Here is a 19,598-nt window from a genome sequence, read left to right as displayed (position 1 = left end):
AGATTTTCTGTCATGACACATTGTAATGTCCAAGTCACCATGCCAGTCTGCAATGCCAAAATTTAACGGTTTACATGTGTTGTGAATATTAGTAAGAAGTCTTACTTGTCTTTCTTCAAGGTGATTCTGTGTGGGAACTATGTTCAATAGGTTTGAGTTTGGCAAACAAGATATATAACACCAGAGTGTGACCAAAGGAAATATATATATTATATTACGTATACACTGGTGAATGGCATTAAGTAAAGATCACCGTACTTGCATGTATATTGAAAGCTTTCGCTTAAAGTTAGTTCTTTAGAACCATGTAAGTTGGAGACTGCCATGACTGTTGCTTCTCACTTCCTCAAGAGATTTGTTTAACAGTAGTGATGGACAACCCCCCCCCCCCCAAAAAAGCCAAAAACATTCCCAGCAAGCCTGCTGTCTGTGAGCTTTGATCCATATATTTCTCTTTTCCTTTGTTATATACAAAATGACCTTCCTATTCACCTGTAATTGATGTACAGATAAATTATTATAATAATAACAACAATAAAATCAACAGAAACAGAATACATGAATTGTGATTGTTGACTAGAATGGTTTAAAATAAAAGTCACCATCAACTGTTTATTTAATACTTAGGTATGTTTCATATGGCCAGCATAACCTTAGATCATAAACATAGAACACTTAAACTGTTACATAAACATATAAAACAGAACAATATAGAACACATAACTGTAATAAAAAAAGTGTAAAGAGAAATTTATGAATGCAGTATATGTATAAATGAAATCAATACTGTGGTATCACAGACTAAAGCAATAACAAACTTCATCAAAGACTAGAAGTGTAACCACACAACAACAAGAACATTAAAAGCTGCTTAATGCATTGGTGGAATATCGTTCATGTATTGTAATGGTAAATGGTTATAATGACAAAAGTTATAAAACAAAAAGACTACTACACGCTAACAAATAGTCAAGATTCAGGTGGGTTGAAGTTGCTAGAATTCTTCTAGAGAACTTTAGAAATTGCATGCATGCATAGTCCCACAAATGTACACACAAACATATAGAGTGTGAGGTATTGACAAAAGGATCGCAAACTTCACATCACAGCAGCATTACCCTAATTGGCACAAGATATACATCAATCAAACCATACAAGGAATGTAAATATCATGATGCAAACTTAATACAGCATGCAACTGTATAATAACATGTACATTGGTTTTAAACAGATGGGATTAAAGGTTTAATACTCATACTTATTAAGGTGCTTTTTTTGGTACCTTTTTGTTTCTTCATTTATACAAAATGAAACAAAATGCTGCCTGTCAGACTGCTCTTACTGACCAAGCTATTGCTGTAAAAGTTAAAAATACATGTAATATAAGAGCTATTACAAACAGACACAGGCCCTTAATTGCAATGCCAGACGAATCCAAGATCAGATAATTCAATGTTTCACTTAGAACTTGAGTAACAAAATCAGATAATTCAATGGGTCACTTAGAACTTGAGTAACAAAATAAAACCCTTCCTTTGCTCTCACTAACTTGATGAGGTGTGGGTTCCCAGATTTGATACATTGAATACCACAAGATACCGTGACGAAAGTAAAAATGCAAAAGAACGATTCACAATGTGGTTAGAGAGTACAGGTTTTAGCAAGAAAATACACCTGTAAAGGCAATGCTTGAGTTGAGCTTAAGAGCAGTAGAAAAGTTGCTTTATCTCAGTATACATTTTTTTAACATGCATTTCCTTTTCAAATTTTCAACATTTTTCAGTAATAGTAAGGGTTTTTATCAAAGAAAAGACACTAAGGTACTTTTACCTTACAATTAATAATCAATTGGGCGACCTTTCAAATTTCCACATGTACTACCATAATTCCTCAACCTTTTTGCAATTTTAATTTAATTTTAGAGACAAAATATTGGTTGGGTTGACCAATTTCAGGGTATCACAATAAGTGTAATTTAATCCGTCTATAGGCCCTACTGAGTAATACATTTAGAATATGCTTTCGCAAAGATGTGAAAAGGTTGAAGAATTATAGATTGGTGTTTGCATATATGTAAGTATGTATGTAAAATACATAATCTATTTATTTGATTGGTGCTTACCATCATAAATTATCTATTTATATATTTGCTTGCTTTTTACATCGTAGTCACGAGGGTGTGAGGAACAGCCCAGGGAAAACGACTGACTATCTGCTAGTTGCTCACAGACCTTCTCATGTACAACTGGAGAGGAAGAGGGAATAGAATTCACAGTGATCGCTTTGGTGAGAGGCTCCTAAGTCATTGTGCTGTGCTAGATAGCATGCCAACCACTTGGTCACATAAATACATGTATGTGTGTCGCATGCTCACAGAACAGTTCATTCTGTATACACTGCTGCAAAGCTGTAGCTTTGGCTCATGGTCATGTAAGCTTCTCTGTTACTGGTAACGTTAAAATAAATACAGATAAAACCTGTAAAAAGCTTTATAATGTGGTCCATGCACTTACAAAAACATATCTGAATAACCTACATGCATATGATGAGATTTCTAAGATGTTATTCACAAAATGGTTTAATGTATTACAGATGAGACAAATGTAATATATATACATATATCTATGACTGACCTTGAACTATTGACAATGCGCAAGCTCTATAAAGATTTCCCATAATATCAGTGTACTCTGTGGAGTCTGCTAAATTTGTTTTTATAAAGATACAAATGTTACAAATGACAACAATTTGTTCCTTTATGTTTTTGAGCATAAATTTCTATGCAGTACATACACCTACATTTCTACATGTGGTTTTGACACATTATGGATGATGTCAGCGGAATCAGGGCTGGGGGGCTTACATACAGGATCTTTACTAACACACACATGTACAGCAGGAGACAATCATTCTCTCAATGCAATGTAATTACTCCTGTCACTGGGGTTACATGTCGCCAAAGATTCCAGCGAATGTCTTGCGGAGGTTTTTCATGGTATCCTCTTCATCCTCTCCTCTGACATTGGGGATTGGCATTGGCATCTGACCAGATGCAACTGCTTGCTGCATTGCCTGTTGCTGTTGCAGCTGGCGCTGATGCATGGCTTGGGCTGCTGCTTGCTGGCTGGAAACAAAACCAACAAATTAGATTCAACTTCCACAACAAGAACAGATGCATGCTTTATATATGTATGATGCTGTAATATATATGTACACCAGTTGTGATGACCAAAATGTCTTGCCTAGATAAAAAAACATGCCGAAAAACACCTGGTACCAATTTTAGAAAGTGTCTCTGAAAAACAACAAAGCAAAATGCCAAGGTCTAATTTTCAAACATATCTGAAAGAAAAACAGAGTAAAATGCCAGCGCCCAATCTTGGAACACATCTTTAAAGAATACTAATACAACAAAATGTCAAGGCCCAACTGCGCAGTGTACCTGAAAAAAACATTAGAAGACAATATGAAAGCCCAATGTACGAATTTATCTGAAAAAAAAAAAACAAACAAAAAAAAAGAAAACATCAGAGCAACATACCAAGGTATAATCTTGAAGTACTGTAATACTTCAACCTTTCTGCATGATTGCTAGGTGTTCATTCAAGCATATTCTGGAAGCATTCATCTTTGTTGACTATTAAAAATTATACTTTGTGTGAAACCCTGACACTGGCCAATCCAACCAATGCAGTTTGGTAATCAAAAATCAAATTACAAAGGTGCACTGAAAGTTGCACTTTCACATGAGAAAAGGTTGAAGACATAGGGCACCTCTGACAAGAATATTAAAACAAAATATGAAGGCCCAGTCTAGAGGTATATCTGAAAAGAACAGCAAAATATCAAGGCTTAGTCTTGGAGGTAATATCATTAGAGCATAAAACCCTGGCCCACACCAAGGGTATATCTGAACATGCTAAAACTGAATAGTGAGTTATCTTAGGAACAAATATTAAGAAAAACCTAGGGCTAAAGTTGGAGTATTCTCAGAACATTAGAGCCAAATGCAAAATTCCAATGGATGGTATCTTGAGAATGAATATTACAGCAAAATGCCATATCCCAATTATCATCTTAATTTAAATCATGGTAAAGACCCTCAAAAGTTAGGAACCAATCATCAGGTATCTTGAGAGATAATAACAGACTAGAAACTAGTGTCTAATCTTGCATCATATTCAGAAGGTAAGATCCAAGTCTTTGGGAAACAACACTACAGCAAAATGCTGACTCATCAAGCAACTGCATGTCAGTGTTCAACATATCATTTTTCTAAGTCAGTATTTCACTTGGACCTATAAATTCATCTCCAAGATAGGAACAGAGATAACCATTCCACAAATACAAAGGTTATCTAGAACCCAAGGAAGATTGCCAAGTTGTCAAAAAATTTGCTTGACAAAAAATGTCTAAAATTGTAAAAAGTGTAGCTTCTACTCATTCATCCATGCAGCTTCAGGCCTGTGGCAACTGCAAAATTTATTGAACTTCCTGTATTAAACATAACCACTAGTTCATAAGACAGTGAATAGCTGGTGATACTTACTTTTGCTGGTTTCCTCCAGGTGGCTTCTGAGTGTTAGGATCTGGTGTGCCATTCATGCAATAGTGAGCTAGTGCCCCAGCACTGGTAGCTTTGCTGCACAAGAGAAAGCATATGTGTGATCAGATTTATTTCTCTGATTGGTATTCCCAGTTGGCTAGCGCAGCGTAATGACCCAGGAGTCACTCTCCAATGCGGTCGCTGTGAGTTCAAGTCCAACTCATGCTGGCTTCCTCTCCGGTCGTACGTGAAAAGGTCTGTTAGCAACCTGCGGATGGTCATGGGGTTCCCCCAGGCTCTGTCTGGTTTCCACCCACCATAACGCTGGCCGCCGTCGTATAAGTGAAATATTCTTGAGTACGATGTAAAACACCAATCAAATAAATAAATAAATCTGATTGGTATTTGATATCAAACACAACAATGGCTCACTTACATGATGTTGGTCCTACCTACCCCTGAACAAATCCCAATGGAATGGTTTATACCAAGCTCTGTTTGCATTACAGATGAATTTTTTAAAACAAACTGCAAAATTTATACGAGGTACATATGTATATGTGCCGACGAAGTCTTGCAGAGCTTTCAGAATCCCAGTGTACATGTACTTTGTCCTATACCTGATATGGAAGCATTCTGATCTGAATCTACAGCTGATTCTAGTATACAACATCCTTGGTCAAGATCTCCAGGCAGAGCATGTTAGATGACCATTAAATTGCCACTGATGATTTATTAATACGAGTAAAATTCAACTCGTACTGATGACATTGGAACCATACAAAACCATTTATTCTTTATTAACTTGCATGCCAATCAGCAACACTGATATTATACTATTTAATAAACATTTTTTTTTAACATTTTGTGAAATGCATGACAAAAGAACTACCCTCACAACAATAATATTACAACCATAATTCTTTAAACTTTTTGCAAGTTTGCAAGGTGTTTATGGAAAAATATTCTGAAGGTATTATTCTGTTTGGACTGATAAAATTATGCCTTTTGTAAAGCCCTGAAATTGGACGACCCAACCAATATAGTTTTGTCTCCAAAATCTAATTAAAAATACGCACAAATTGCACTGAAAGTTGCTCTTTCATATGTGAAAAGGTTGAGGAATTATAGGGCAATATGTCTCGTCTCTCCAGAGTTACTTTTACCATTTATATTTAACAACAGTTGTACACACCTCATGGAAGCTGTTGGTTTACAGTACTGCTGCATTCTGGTAATAACAAGATCAGCCATTTGGCGCCGGTCTTCCTCCTGTGTCTCTCCCAATAATGTCATGGAGGAATCATTCACCTATTAAATACAATAAAATGGAAAAATTTACAAAAAACCAAACATACCAGAAACAAATATATTTCAGTACTGAAGATATATAAGACAAGCCCTGCTAGCCCAACAGAGTGTCCAACTTTGTTCAAGTTTCAAATCATTTACTGTATCTTCTCCAGTGTGAACGGCGTCAATTACATGGTCTGTACACCAAACAAGCAATGACAATAAAAAAAATCATTCAATACATCCAAAATAACTACCAATAGTCTGATTTGTGGGGATTTGTTCTCAAAAAGCTTTATCATGTTGTTTGAATATAGATCGCATTATGTCTTACATTGTCTCAGGTGGGGTAGGAAACACCTTTCTGGTGTTAGAATATTAGTATACTTTTATACAAGATCAGGCCCTGAACCATAGTGTTGGGAGAATTCTTGTATAATCTTACCTCAATGATGTACTCTTTGCCATCTTTGCCTTGGATAGCTTCCACTGCCACAATGTCCAGGCCTCCAAATACCTGGCTACATTCATCCACCCAAAGTTTGAATCTTGAACAGAAACAAATTGAAGATTTAACTTGCTTAACTTCCTTAAATATAAAGTAGGATGGCATTAGCACAGGTATATTTTCTGTCAATCAAGCCCCCTTTTAAAAGGAATAAATGAAAAGACAGCTGTGAAAACAGTATCCAAGTTGGTTGAAATATCTACAATCTGTGTATTAACCCAGGTTCTACCTGGTTTCTTCCCACCATAATGCTAGGTACCACTATATATGCGAAACATTCGTGAGTAGAGCGTAAAACATCAATCGAATAAAAAAATTAAATACAATCCACGTACATTGATCCTTGGCTAAATACACAGAATGTATTGCAACATTTACAGTGAAGTTTTATACTGTCAATTATTTAAAACTGGAATTCACAAAGAATGAATTTGAAGAAAAATACTTACTTTTCATTCATGGCTATCTGTTCAAGCATTGCTGATCCAGTGTTGGCTTTCCAATTGCCAGAAATGGATTTACGACTAAACAAAACACAAAGTAGTCATAATTCAGGTGCCTCATAGCTTGTGTTAGTCACATAAATTAATCAGATAACCCACTTGGTTACATAACATAAAATCAAAAAGTCATCCAATACCTATCCTAATTGTGGTAAGTACTGAAATATTAATCTATACGGTAAACAGCTGATCAAGCTTCCTTTATTTAAGGCGTACAGTAAAATTTTACTTTATATTGGTAGTGCAAACAGAGGGCTGATAGCTCAAATAAAAACAGGGATATCAATGGCTTTCTGAGACAAATCGTGTCTTTAATGTCTTAGCAGACATTCACAATTAGCTGAAGAATTTGTGTCAATAGTTAACCTTTGGCAATAAAGTAATCACCTTTCGTAAGAGAAATTTGCAATATCATGCAATGCCAAGGAGAACAAAACAGTAAGCATGCTCACAGGAATGCCTTGTAGTTATTTCCAATTTTCTGCACGTGAATGTCATATTTGCCATCAATGAACTGCTCTGTTGTTGCATAGGTCCGAGTGACGGCTACTACACTGGCAATGTCTTGGAAGCCATGGTGCGTGTCCACTTTCACCTGGAGACGAACGAGACAAAGACGGGTGAAATGGATCTACTTCATAAATATTCTAATCTTTCTCTCTTAATAATAACGAATAATGAATAATGAAAAAAAATAAACACGTATTAAAATAAATTATAATTTTCTTAAAAGCTCTTAAAAGGAATTAAGAAGGAATAGAGAGACCATTCCTCTACTTCTCTGGACGTCGTTCGACTTAAAAGTTGTTAAGTACAATGTTAAACCCTAGGCACTCCTCTACTTCTCTCTGAAATATGTGAAATTTATCACTTTATAGTGTGGCAATATTAGAGTGAGTGAGTGAGTGCTCAACAATTTTTAAGTCATATGACGACGAAGGAATCCATAGGGCGTATGTAATGTACCTCCTTGTTGCAGGACAGATTTCCACCGCTCTATTATCTAGTGCTGCTTCACTGCGACGACTTACTGAAGGCAAGTAAGTCGCCTACCCGAGCCATTATACTGATACGGGTCAACCAGTCGTTGCACTATGCCCTTCATGTCGAAAGCCAAGCAAGGAAGTTACAACTTCCTCTTTTAAAAGTCTTAGGTGTGACTCGACACACCCAGAGTTGATCCCAGATCTACCGTTCCTGAAGCGGACGCTCTACCAACTGTGCTATCTAGGCCGGTGGCAGTATTAGATAACTTTATTTTACAATACATACTGTAATATAACTTACCTTTCCTAGTCCAGAATGAGCATGTCCTATTTTTACCACAACTGGGAATTTTGGTGTCACCAACTGAAATGTTATATGAACATGCATGAAACATACTTTGATCACTAGATGGCAAATTACAATACAAGAAAAAATTGCAGATTGAACATTTCTTGAACATAGGAATGGTTGAGTATAGGTTCCTGAATCTTGTAACATTGTTTTATAACTTGTCTATTGGTGCAGTAACAACACAGATCACACACTCGTACAATACTCATTCAGTGCCTGTGTTTAGAAAAAAAAAAAACAACACATCAAACAACAGCCACTTTACACAACAAACCTGAACTAATTTTCATACCCTTAAGCTCTAACATGTCAATAGTTGCAAAACATCCCCTGACAAATTCCGAGTTCAAAGGGGAATAACTCTACTGGTAAAAATAATTATATCTTCTGTTGGGTCAAAAACCGTGCCGAAATGTTATGTTCACAAAATACATGTATCTTGCAAAAAGAAAACAAATAAACTAGAAATTTCTTTTCATGAAATAAATGTCTGTTGCTGCTATCAAACATATATCACATATGTAATATGTGATTGACAGACAGAAATCCAGTATTTCCCTTCATTGTGTATAATGATGTCTTAACACATTTTCACTTCAGAGTAAGATACCCACCACCAACATCAACAAGCCCAGAAAGTCAGAATTAGTATGTGCCTTTAATTAAAACATACACTACCCAACCGACCAACCATTATATCTGAGAGATACTGCAATTAACAGTGGTTTAAATTTATGTAAACAAAGAAAAATTGAACTGAGGTTTTATAATGTAACTTAAACCAGGTAACAAGGCAAACAGTTTCATTATCAATATTAATGTACTTCCTAAAACCTTGCGCACATGTGTATATATATATATATATGTAAGTATAATAGCTTGGGTGGTAGATTATTTTTTTATATGTAAAGTAGATTTAAACATAAGCTGATGCACATTGTTTGGGAGTTATATGAAAATATGAGATATAGGTATATGCTTAGAGATGAGCTGAGGCAGATGAGACAAGTGAGGATTGAGCAGGTGTGAAAAGGTTGAATAGGTGACAATAATACCGATAATGGGAGTGATGAAAAGACGAACTGTAATGTCTACTGGTACCTGTAACTCAGCCAACTTTGATTTTGACTTTCCATTCATATTTTTCATCTGGTTAAAATTAAAGAAGACTATTTTAAGATATGAAAATACCCACGTAAAAAAAATATGCTTTCCCATAAGAATGATCTGAAATGAACAAAGGAGTGTTAAGTGCAATTACATTACAATTACACTAATATGAAGAATGGACAAAATCCACACTTTCAGCAGAATTTCAAGTAGCAAAAATAGTTCTGTTATTTTCCGCTGACTTATTATTCGCATGTAGTTTAAGATGTTCAAAACAGCACAATGATTAGTTTTCATTTGCTTTTAGACCATAGGAGTGAAATAATGTTTTGCAAAGAATACACTCAACATTGGTCAAATGAAATCTCATGTATACATAACAGTTCTATGATGGTATGTGGGTACATTCTCACAACCATGTGGATAAATCAACCATAAAATAAGATTGTAGTTCGGAGGAGCTGCATTCAAGGTTCACTGTATGAATGTACGCATCAAGTCTGACCTTCAAATCTTTCAACAACCTATAATATACAAATTGAAATTGAAAATTGAAAAAGTTGGTAACATGTAAGAAAGAAACAGTCATCAGTTCTAAACGATGCACGGAATATATATACTTGATGTTCTAGGCATGACTGCTCATGTGCTAAACACATGAAGTGCCATACTTATTCCACCCAGATGATCATATCCTACATGCCTCTTTCTGTCCTGCATAAATTCTTTGTTCATGTATCAAAATATTTAATGTGTGTGTTTTTCAACATCTGTTCGCCAAAAATAGCGCAAGATTGGTAGTATTAGATTTCCCTCTTGCTGTGCGCCACAGGTGACACTCTCGTATCCTGACTTAATACAGTCATATTTCGAAATACCTGAATTCCAGGAAATGCTACCATGTATATATGTGGATTTGCCAACTGTTTATGGTCATTACCCGATAGTCAGGAAATACTGCATACCCTGCTACTAAAAAAGACAACATTAATAATTTCCTTTCTCAACCTGAGAGCATGTGTGTACAAAATATAGCAAAATAATTAGCCATGTTCAGCACTGGAAGATAAAAGAAATATGTTGTATACATAAAACCTCATATTGATTGGACAGCGAAGTATTTTTGTATGGAAAATATAATATGGTCCTTATGTGAAAATAGCCAACAATAAATTACACAGTGGATTCTAAGATGTGCAAAGACCTACATGTAATATGAAGATGATTTCATTTTAACAACTTTTAAAACATCACAAAACTGGGTTGGGCAGTCAGAAACTGTTTTTCATCTTTGTTTTTGAGTCACCAAAACACATATTATTTAACACAAATTAATCCCAGTACACCATAAATTTGTCACTGAATCAATGATTATTGTCAGTTAAAAAATGGGTGACTACATAAGTTACCCACTGTACGCACTTTCTACGTGCACAAATATATATTAAAGCACATGTACACATGTACATGCATCTAACCCATTTACGAGAACCAGGGCAAACTTGATTCTGGCCATGCAGTTTTTTTTTATCAGCACTCCCAAATTTCTCAACCTTTTCGTACATTAAAGAGCAACTTTCAGTGCAATTTATGCATGTTTTTAATTTGATTTTGAAGACAAAACTAAATTGGTTGTATTCACCAATTTCAGGGCATCACAAAAAAATATAATTTTATCAGTCTACACAGAATAATGCCATTAGAATTTTGCATGAAACCTTGCAAACATGCGAAAAGGTAAAAGAATTACAGTAGCTGAGGCCACGGGATCTACGTATTATGTTTACTATATGTGACTGACACTACTAAACCACTCATCTGTCCTCTAGCCACCCCTATCCACAGACACACATCCTGGACTATGCTCTTAATTAGCACAGAAGTGCTGAGTGGGCTTCACATCCTGGGTTCCCACCTGTTCATAAGCCACAGGCTAACCGAAGCCATGGGAATTTCCGCAGATCAGTATCAATGGCACAATGTATCAAGAAGTCAATGAATTTCATTTGATGAAACTTAGTAAGTTGTGTATGATTAGACACGACGATATTTGTATTATATTATTACTGATGGAGACATTTCCTTCTCATATACATTTAATTTCCAGTTGTACAGTAGAAACATATAAACAACTCTGTTAAATACTGTGCTGTGATTGTGCCATGCAGCTCACAGGGCAAAAACATGTAATGCCGTTCATTAAAAAATGGCTTAGTGTAATGCTGTTCATTAAAAAATGGCTTAGTGTAAGCAATATGTTAATCCTTCTTTCCTCCTCACCTCTTGCCAAAGAAAGGTAACTTAATTCTCTGAATTGTTTATTTCAGTGTTTTTGAGCTCAACCAACTAAATAAATACCGTCTGATTTTAAGTTCTTACCAAAGATATCTTTCAAGGACTGACATATATTAATCTAAACATGAAAAAATTGACTTGAGAAACCTTTCGCCCAGAACAATACAGCTAGGGGCTAAATAAAAATCTCACACTAGTTTTTGTTTTCAGTGCTCACAGTTGTTGACCCGGCCTGTACAAGGCACTGATAAACTAACAATGGTGTATTTCACACAACCTAAATGTACATTTGCCAAGCTGAAAGCAAAATGACTCTACTATGCTTATAATTAGAGTATCAGTTACATGGCCCACCTACATGTAATTCCCACCAAAAAGGTGTAGCATTCAGTATCTCCTCTGTTTTATATACCTCTGCCTGACACTCAGAGGAAGTTATTAATAAGCTTTCCAATACATGGGATGCACAATTGTATCAAATCTCACACATCTGACTAGGGTCTAACCACAATGTGGTAATGACATCTATAACACAGGATAAGTATATAATACTGTACCAGTATCATCAATATACCCATGTTCTGTATAAATTGTTTCTACCATATAATTGCCTATTTCTGTGATGATTCTTTAACCTTTTGCCAATTGTGGGGAAAATTCATAACTCATGTATTTTAATACACTGAACAGATTAGAATGCAATGGCTATCTACATGTACAATGAAATTTCAATTTGATCTAGTTGATAAACTCTTCAGTAAAAATCATATTTATTTACCTTTTTATTTGATCATAGTTTGATATGATCAAATGGCCGTGGGTTTCCCCCGGGCTGTGCCCAGTTTCCTCCCACTATCATGCTGGTCATCGTCATATAGGTGAAAAATTCTTGAGTACAGCGTGATATACGCAAATGATACATATTAACAATGTATAATGTAACAGGATAAGCAAGAATAATGTCCATCAAAGCTTGTTCTATTCCAAGGAATCAAGACAATACAAGGAGACATAATATACCAAAGTGTGTTCATGTAAAACAATACATAAAGTATATAGGTAGAGTGGTGTGAATAAAGTCATTCACATGTACACCAGTTCAAGTTTATGACAACTCATTGACAATATAGGATTTGAGTCTTCATTTCAAAAGAATCTCGAATTTATTACGGTGCCTAGGTAACTTATTCCATTCCCGTGGACAGTGAATACTTTTATAAATTGGAGAGTCTCTGGTTGCATATTATTGAACTGTAGACTTCCATTACTTCAGGAATCAAGAAGCCTTTTGCTTCTCAGAACCGCTTGATACAGAGATTTCATACATTTCACGGAAGCTGTATGTTTACCATGTTAAAATGGATAGCTCCTATTTCAAGAATATACGCTGCGTCAAGTGTTTTCAGAGTATATGGTTTCACATGACTTAGATAAGATGAGAAGATAATTTATATTCAAGTACACAGTTGTGTTTTCTTGAATCCACTATAAGCAGACTTGAAGTGAAATATACATGTACCATTCACCCCTATTTCTCATCACATAGGCTGGCTCTTAATGCCACTGAAGGGCCCATTCTATGTTTGTAGGGGAGGTTCTGATGTGTAGCAGTGAGGTTTATGATACCACCGTTGTGGCTTTCTCTTACATACACATAAAACCATGCCAGATGCTGTTACACTTTGTGGTAGGGCTGATACTTCAGACAGGATATACATCTCTCACTACTGTTCATGAACACCTCTGCTGGACAAGCAGACAAGGGAATTTCATTTCAGGTATGTATTGTATTGATGTGAAACGTTCTTGATATTCAGTATTTGCAATATATAAACCTGAAAATGAAAAATTAAGGTTAAAATGTTTATAGAAAAGTAGATATGATTCCATCATAACAAAAATGTTCTCAGCGATTCTTGTTTCTATTTAGCTTTGAAATTTGTTTCATAAACAAGAATTAAAGAATATTTGTTTGGAAAACATGATCAAAATGTTTAAGGCAAGCTAATATTTGTCTTTAAAGAACAATATTAAACAAATAAGAAATTGTATTATGTTTATCCACATGTCTCCTTTATGGTAATGTATATGTTTTATATGTTTGTTTTATCCTCTCACTGGTACACTGTAAGGAAGGTAAATAATACGATAGGAAAATAATTGGAGAAACTAAAACCTGAAGCATACACATAGAAGGCTATTATTTTTAAAAAGAATAAAGGATATCATGTTATACTTGATCATGATCTAAGATATCAATTTACACTTTATTTCTTCATCACAAAGTTGATGATTTTACAATCATCTTATACGAAGGACAACATGCCATGTACAAATATAAGCTTATATACATGTCAATCAGCTATAAGTATGACCTGGCTGCTGACAACCCAAGACTACATATAGACCGCAAAAATGTCTGTATTTTGCTAGTTCAACCGGTTCCCTCCCATTAAACAAACAGAGATAAATTGCATATTACATAAATAGAGCCACATGTAATGCCTATACCAGTACATAAAATATGTGTCAATTATGAGAACAGGTAAAGAGTACACATGGATCACCTTCTACCATCAACAATTTCTGTATATTACCTAAATTTTAGCTTGATTCTGACTGATTCATCCACCTTATAGGACCAGTTATGAGTTTGTTTTGTTGTTGTGAATTTTGAACAATTTCTTATCACAAAAGGTTGTTTTGGGATGAAAAGTATAATTTTCAGGCTTTTATAAGCTTCTGAAAAAGCATATTTTTACACCAAACTTTAGGTGAAATACAAAGACCAACTCTTTCTGTATTAAACTTTGTATCCCTGGGCAATTACATGTAGTTGGTGAATATTATGACTTCATGAATGGATAATTGCAAATGGAGTAATGTTTCTGAATGCAGACTTCTACATAATAGGACTCCCAAACTCCCTCTGCAAACCCTAAATGAGCAATTTGCAGTTCCTGAAAATAACTGTACTTTTTTTTTGGTTATCTTTCCATATTTATTTGGTAACTTGTATTGCAATTTGCTGAGAAGAGAAAGTAATAGTAGTGGGTTTTTTTTTTTTTTTTTTTTACAGAGACTTGATCTACCATTGGACCACAGCGGATATTTCCAGATTACCTCACGTGACCACTGACATCACATGATCACAGACTACAAGAAATATCACACCATACTCTGACTGGCTCCAAAAACAAGTCTAATAACACCCTCCCAACGCCCTCACCCTCATCCAAACGTGACCATATATCACATCAGCTCACAGTGATATTCATTTGTAGCAAAGCCTCCCATAGAGAAAACAAAATACTACACCAGGGAGACAATTTTTGTGACAGTTCTTGCTGATCCACAAGATGGTGGGCCAACAACTGTTCAGATACTTCATTTGTCTCACATTGTTTTTCATTGGACTACTTCGACAGAGCTCTGGCTGTTCATGTGTAATAGCTCACCCTCAAGACATGTTTTGCAAGTCTGATTTTGGTAAGAATAACAAGTTTTTTTTCCTTTCCACAGTACCACACATTTTACAACGAACAGACATGCTCTGCTGGTGAAAAATACTTTTATTTATGCTTCTGATGAAAAATGTCTGTATTTACACAGTTGGTGAAAATGTCTCAATTTAATCTGTTGGTGAAAAATACTTTTATTTACCCTAATGATAAAAAATGTCTGTATCTACACAGTTTGTGAAAAATGTCTTAATTTAGTCTGTTAGTGAAAAAATTTCACAGGCACACAAAAAGTACTAGTTATTGGTCTCTGGTCTCAGGCAACAGGCTCATCCAAGTAACCAAAGGACTTTAAAGACTTGTTTATCAGGATGTTACACGATCTGAATCTGACCTATTATTTACTCTTGCAACTGTAAGTTGACATCATCATTAACACAAGTGGTTTTTCACAGGAGCCCTTCTCAAAGAATAATTGTCAAAATGTACTTTTTTATTTCAGCCATAAGGTTTGTGGTGAACAGCTCAGAAACAATGGACCAAGACCATTTCATGTACCACATCTCACAGACAGTTGTCTACAAGGTAAGTAAAGACTGACAGTTTAAACTCTACGCCATATCCCTTCAACTGCAGTTTGCAAATTTGCAAAACAGGGATAATGCAATGTTAGCAACTTCAAGAACCAAACTGATTTATAAATTCATATTTCTGACCTTTCTGTAATTTGTTGGCTCATATTAGAGTATACTTGCAATAGACAATATTGATAACCATCATTCTGGGCATCTGTTTTGTGTTTTTGACAGCTGAAATCAGACTAAACAGGTATATCACATAAATCTACAGGTACAGAAAGTTAAATTTTAAGTAGAAAAAAAAATATATATATATACTTTTTTTTTAAAGTTTAACTGATATTGTAGTGTTGGTTTAAGTGGATACTCTCTTTCAGATGTGCTATGTGATTGTGGCCTACAAATATTTGCTACTGACAATTAAACTACAAGAAAAGTACAAAGCATAATTTTGTGATTTTTGGCATGAACTAATTTTTACTTTCAGAACACACTGGAATTTGAGAAAGTACAATCTAAACATGTATTGCATACAGCTGGATATGACTCGATGTGTGGAGTAAAACTGAAGAGCGGAGAGAAGTACTTTGCTACAGGTACCTCTTTTTAAGGTTTTCCACTCTTTAAAGTAGTTAGAGGAAGTTTGAATCTTTAGCTTCTTTGCTTTTGGCACATCTGTACGGTTTATGCTCATTTTGCATATTACACTTACAACAGACAAAAAGCCCTGTCACATGATGACACAATATATGTACACACACCTAATGACTCCTCATCATCATATGACTGAAACAGTATGACGTTAAACTCCAAGCATTCATTCACACATTCATTCACGCATTCATTCACGCATTCCTTCATGTATTGTAATTTTTTTCTTTACAGGTTTTGTGTCAGGCAGAAAACTAGCAATATCTTCATGTGGTTGGGTACAAAAGTGGAAAGGGATTCCCATACGACAAAGGCGCTTGATAAGAGGTGGATATAAAAAGTACTGTGGCAAGTGTAAGGTTAGTGTGAAATTTAATATTTCAGAAGTTCAATATGATATGCATCTCCATTTTTTGGTATCGGTAATGTACAAAGTAGAACGGGATCTTATGTCATATCTTGATCGTTCACATACAATATCCGTTTAAGCAATTCTGAGGTAGATGTTAAGGGTGTGGATAAGTTTTGCTTTCATTACATAACTCTATTTTTGTCCATATATTTGCTTCACTATCTTGCCTACAAGGCATAGGTTTACCTCCAACATCAGTTTTGCCTCAAATATAAAATGGCAGTAAAATTTAAAATCATCTCCATTAAATACTGTTTCTAGTTATTTCGCACATTTTTGAAAGATGATATTCTGTACATACTGATCACTGCTAAGCAGAGTTTGTAACTGATCTAGCCTTTGGTGTCCTTAACCTGTTTTGACTATTACTTTCCAGGTTAAACAATGCTACGGTTGCAGCAAAACAGCTAAGCGTGTGAAAGATGCTTGTATATGGGACAGCATGTCCCCAGCTTCCCTCTGTTACTACCAATACGCTCTCTGCAAATGCAAGGCAGTTCCTTCAGGACAGCAGCGATGTCGTTGGAGTTATGGGCACAAAAAACGTGGAAATAATGACTTTATTACATGTTACAAGGACATACAAAGAAACTAGTCTTGACCTTCCAAGGGATGTGATTTTGATGATAATTTTATCATCTTCCTAACATGGATTTGTGAACAGCTGCTGTTTTGTTGTTTTTTGTAAATTGTATTCCTTACAAAATCCTTTGTATATAGTCTGTACAACACATACGCTGTATTTCTTGGACCTTTTCACATGTTTGCACATTCTGAACGCATTATTCTGTGCAGATAAAGTGATGCTTTTGGTGAAGCCCTGAAATTGGCCAATCTAACCAATGCAGTTTTGTCTCTAAAATCAAATTCAAAATGTGCATAAATTGCACTGGGAGTTCCTCTCTCACATGCGAAAAGGTTGAGGAATTAGGCTATAGATATACATGTACCACCATAATTCTTTGTGTTGAAAACTGGTACTGGTGTGACCAGTATGCCTTTCCAGAAGACCAGGCTTATAGCTACTCTTACAACATTACCTGGATGCCTGACAACATTCCTTTTCACATCATGCCAGTAGCAAGATCTCTTTGCTTAGCAACAGCAAAGGGTTACAAGAAGGCATCGTAGCCTTTGGAACACATCCCCTTTTAATAATGAAAGACAAAATGTGGATAGAGACAATTATACTGTTAAGAGACATTTGTCTGTTGTCTTAACATACATGTACACAAATACAAGTAATATATATCTGGAAGCTCAACAGGTCACAGAAGAAATATTTATCCATACAAAATGCATAAATGCAGAACACCCTACAAGCACACACAATTCTTAATTTTGAAAAACAGAAATATATGCAGAACTAGGAATACTGAAAAGTTTTACTTTGTAAAATGTACATGTACATGTTTAAAAACTCTCATGTAAAGTGAAGGTTCTTGACACTATTAAAGTTTTCTTCTCCTTTAAAGCTATATGGAATAATGCAACTCTGTGAGGTTGGTTGTTAGGATAGTTTAATATGGGCACCGTGGTTTCCTTTATACCCATAAACCTGGTGGCAGAATTACCCAATATGCTTTTGCATTAGAATTTATATTTAAACCAGTGCACTTTAACTAGTCCAAATGAGCTACATGTACAAATTTAAGCACTCCATAAGCCAGCCCAGTGACTTTAGAAAATGCAATCTAAATGACATCCCATCACAATCTCCACAAAATTATGACTTTACCTATTACTTAGTTTAATGATGTTTTTAAATCCAAACATTTTTAGACATATTAAAAATTTAGAACTTTGGACAATAGGAAATAATGAAGGTCTGTGGTTAGTCAGGAACAAAGGTGATTAGGCATCATCAGTTCCTCTAGTGGCCAGTTCAATACAATTTTAACACACCCAGATACATGTACCATGATAACTTCATGTGTGTATAGGGTGACCTTGAAACACATTTGGCATCTACAAAAGTGAGAAATATCCAACACATGCTCATTTTTATATGGAAAATATGTTTCAAGAGTCAAATGGAATAAACATTTGAAGACAAGTGGTTCATCATGAAAGCTGTTTGTGTTCTGAATCATTGTTATTATATTCATTTAATTTCATTTACAGTTTAATAGTAATAGCCATACAAATCTCATGTGCAACTATGCACACTTACTGAATACAGAATGGTTGCTGATTCTTGGGTGAAGATAGGCAAGCCTAGATAAAGCTGAATCCTAGGTCTGTAGATTTATGCAAACATGAGAGGCAATATGCTGTTTTTTGTTATATTAAAGTTTCAGATGGTCATGGAATTGTACAAGTTTTGACTATGTTAACAAAATAAATTCTGGCGACAACTTGTTGCACATTAATGAGATTTCTTAGATTAAAAATCAAAATGTACTGATGCATCACAACCAAAATCACTGATCAATTATCATCAGACTGTACATTCAGATTTCCTCTCTTGTTGTATGCAGGGAGATCTGGCAGCAACCTAGAGATGGTTGTGAGTTTCCCCTCAGCTCTGTCTGTTTTCCTCCCAGCACAATGCTAATAATATGTGGTCAAGACGATGTTTTGCTGATTTCAAGGTGTTACTTATGACATTTACATGCATGGCATTTCACACTAAGCATATGATCTTAAATGGCTTTAACAACAATCCATTAACATTCATTATGAAAGTATAACTTGATGTCTTTGTTCACATCAGTATCAGTGAACAAATAACCACATGAAGCTTAAACATGTTTGCCTCGACCAGCAGCAGGGTGCATGACAAGGGAGATAACTGATACACAGTCAACAAAACAGCCTGACCCTGTATGGGGTTCATGAGCTAGATTCCCAGCAAGTAGTGCTTCAGCTTGTGAGGACAGGCCCATCATGCTGACACAAGT

The 19,598-nt window shown here is 35.3% G+C and overlaps 2 protein-coding genes across 2 annotated transcripts in view; one reads left to right on the top strand and one right to left on the bottom strand.

The window, feature by feature from the left end:
* Nucleotides 1-398: 398 nt before the first annotated feature.
* Nucleotides 399-19,598, bottom strand: part of LOC135470247 (synapsin-like) — a 29,798-nt gene continuing 10,598 nt past the window's right edge. Inside the window, exons 6-12 of the mRNA XM_064749067.1 lie at nt 8,138-8,200; nt 7,303-7,445; nt 6,797-6,871; nt 6,285-6,387; nt 5,742-5,857; nt 4,550-4,642; nt 399-3,124 (exon numbers count right to left, since the gene is read on the bottom strand). Coding sequence (XP_064605137.1) covers nt 2,947-3,124; nt 4,550-4,642; nt 5,742-5,857; nt 6,285-6,387; nt 6,797-6,871; nt 7,303-7,445; nt 8,138-8,200 — 771 coding nt within the window. The 3' untranslated portion in view covers nt 399-2,946. The remainder of the gene's footprint in view (nt 3,125-4,549; nt 4,643-5,741; nt 5,858-6,284; nt 6,388-6,796; nt 6,872-7,302; nt 7,446-8,137; nt 8,201-19,598) is intronic.
* On the top strand, nt 13,249-18,981 carry LOC135471167 (tissue inhibitor of metalloproteinase-like). The gene is made up of 6 exons (XM_064750261.1): nt 13,249-13,371; nt 14,673-15,082; nt 15,557-15,639; nt 16,120-16,228; nt 16,518-16,642; nt 17,072-18,981. The coding sequence occupies exons 2-6, from the start codon at nt 14,953-14,955 to the stop codon at nt 17,288-17,290; spliced, it is 666 nt and encodes a 221-aa protein (XP_064606331.1). The 5' UTR covers nt 13,249-13,371; nt 14,673-14,952; the 3' UTR covers nt 17,291-18,981.

Source organism: Liolophura sinensis, chromosome 7 (assembly GCF_032854445.1).
Source record: "Liolophura sinensis isolate JHLJ2023 chromosome 7, CUHK_Ljap_v2, whole genome shotgun sequence".
Classification (NCBI taxonomy): Eukaryota; Metazoa; Mollusca; class Polyplacophora; order Chitonida; family Chitonidae; genus Liolophura; species Liolophura sinensis.
The sequence above is the reverse complement of the archived record's forward strand: the minus strand, read 5'-3'. Positions and strand labels throughout refer to the sequence as shown.

Excerpts from the sequence above, each read along its gene's own strand:
- LOC135471167 (XM_064750261.1), top strand. The coding sequence starts at position 14,953 with ATGGTGGGCCAACAACTGTTCAGATACTTCATTTGTCTCACATTGTTT. Across the intron at positions 15,640-16,119 it reads CACAGACAGTTGTCTACAAG|AACACACTGGAATTTGAGAA; the intron begins GTAAGTAAAGAC and ends TTTTACTTTCAG. Across the intron at positions 16,643-17,071 it reads AGTACTGTGGCAAGTGTAAG|GTTAAACAATGCTACGGTTG; the intron begins GTTAGTGTGAAA and ends ATTACTTTCCAG.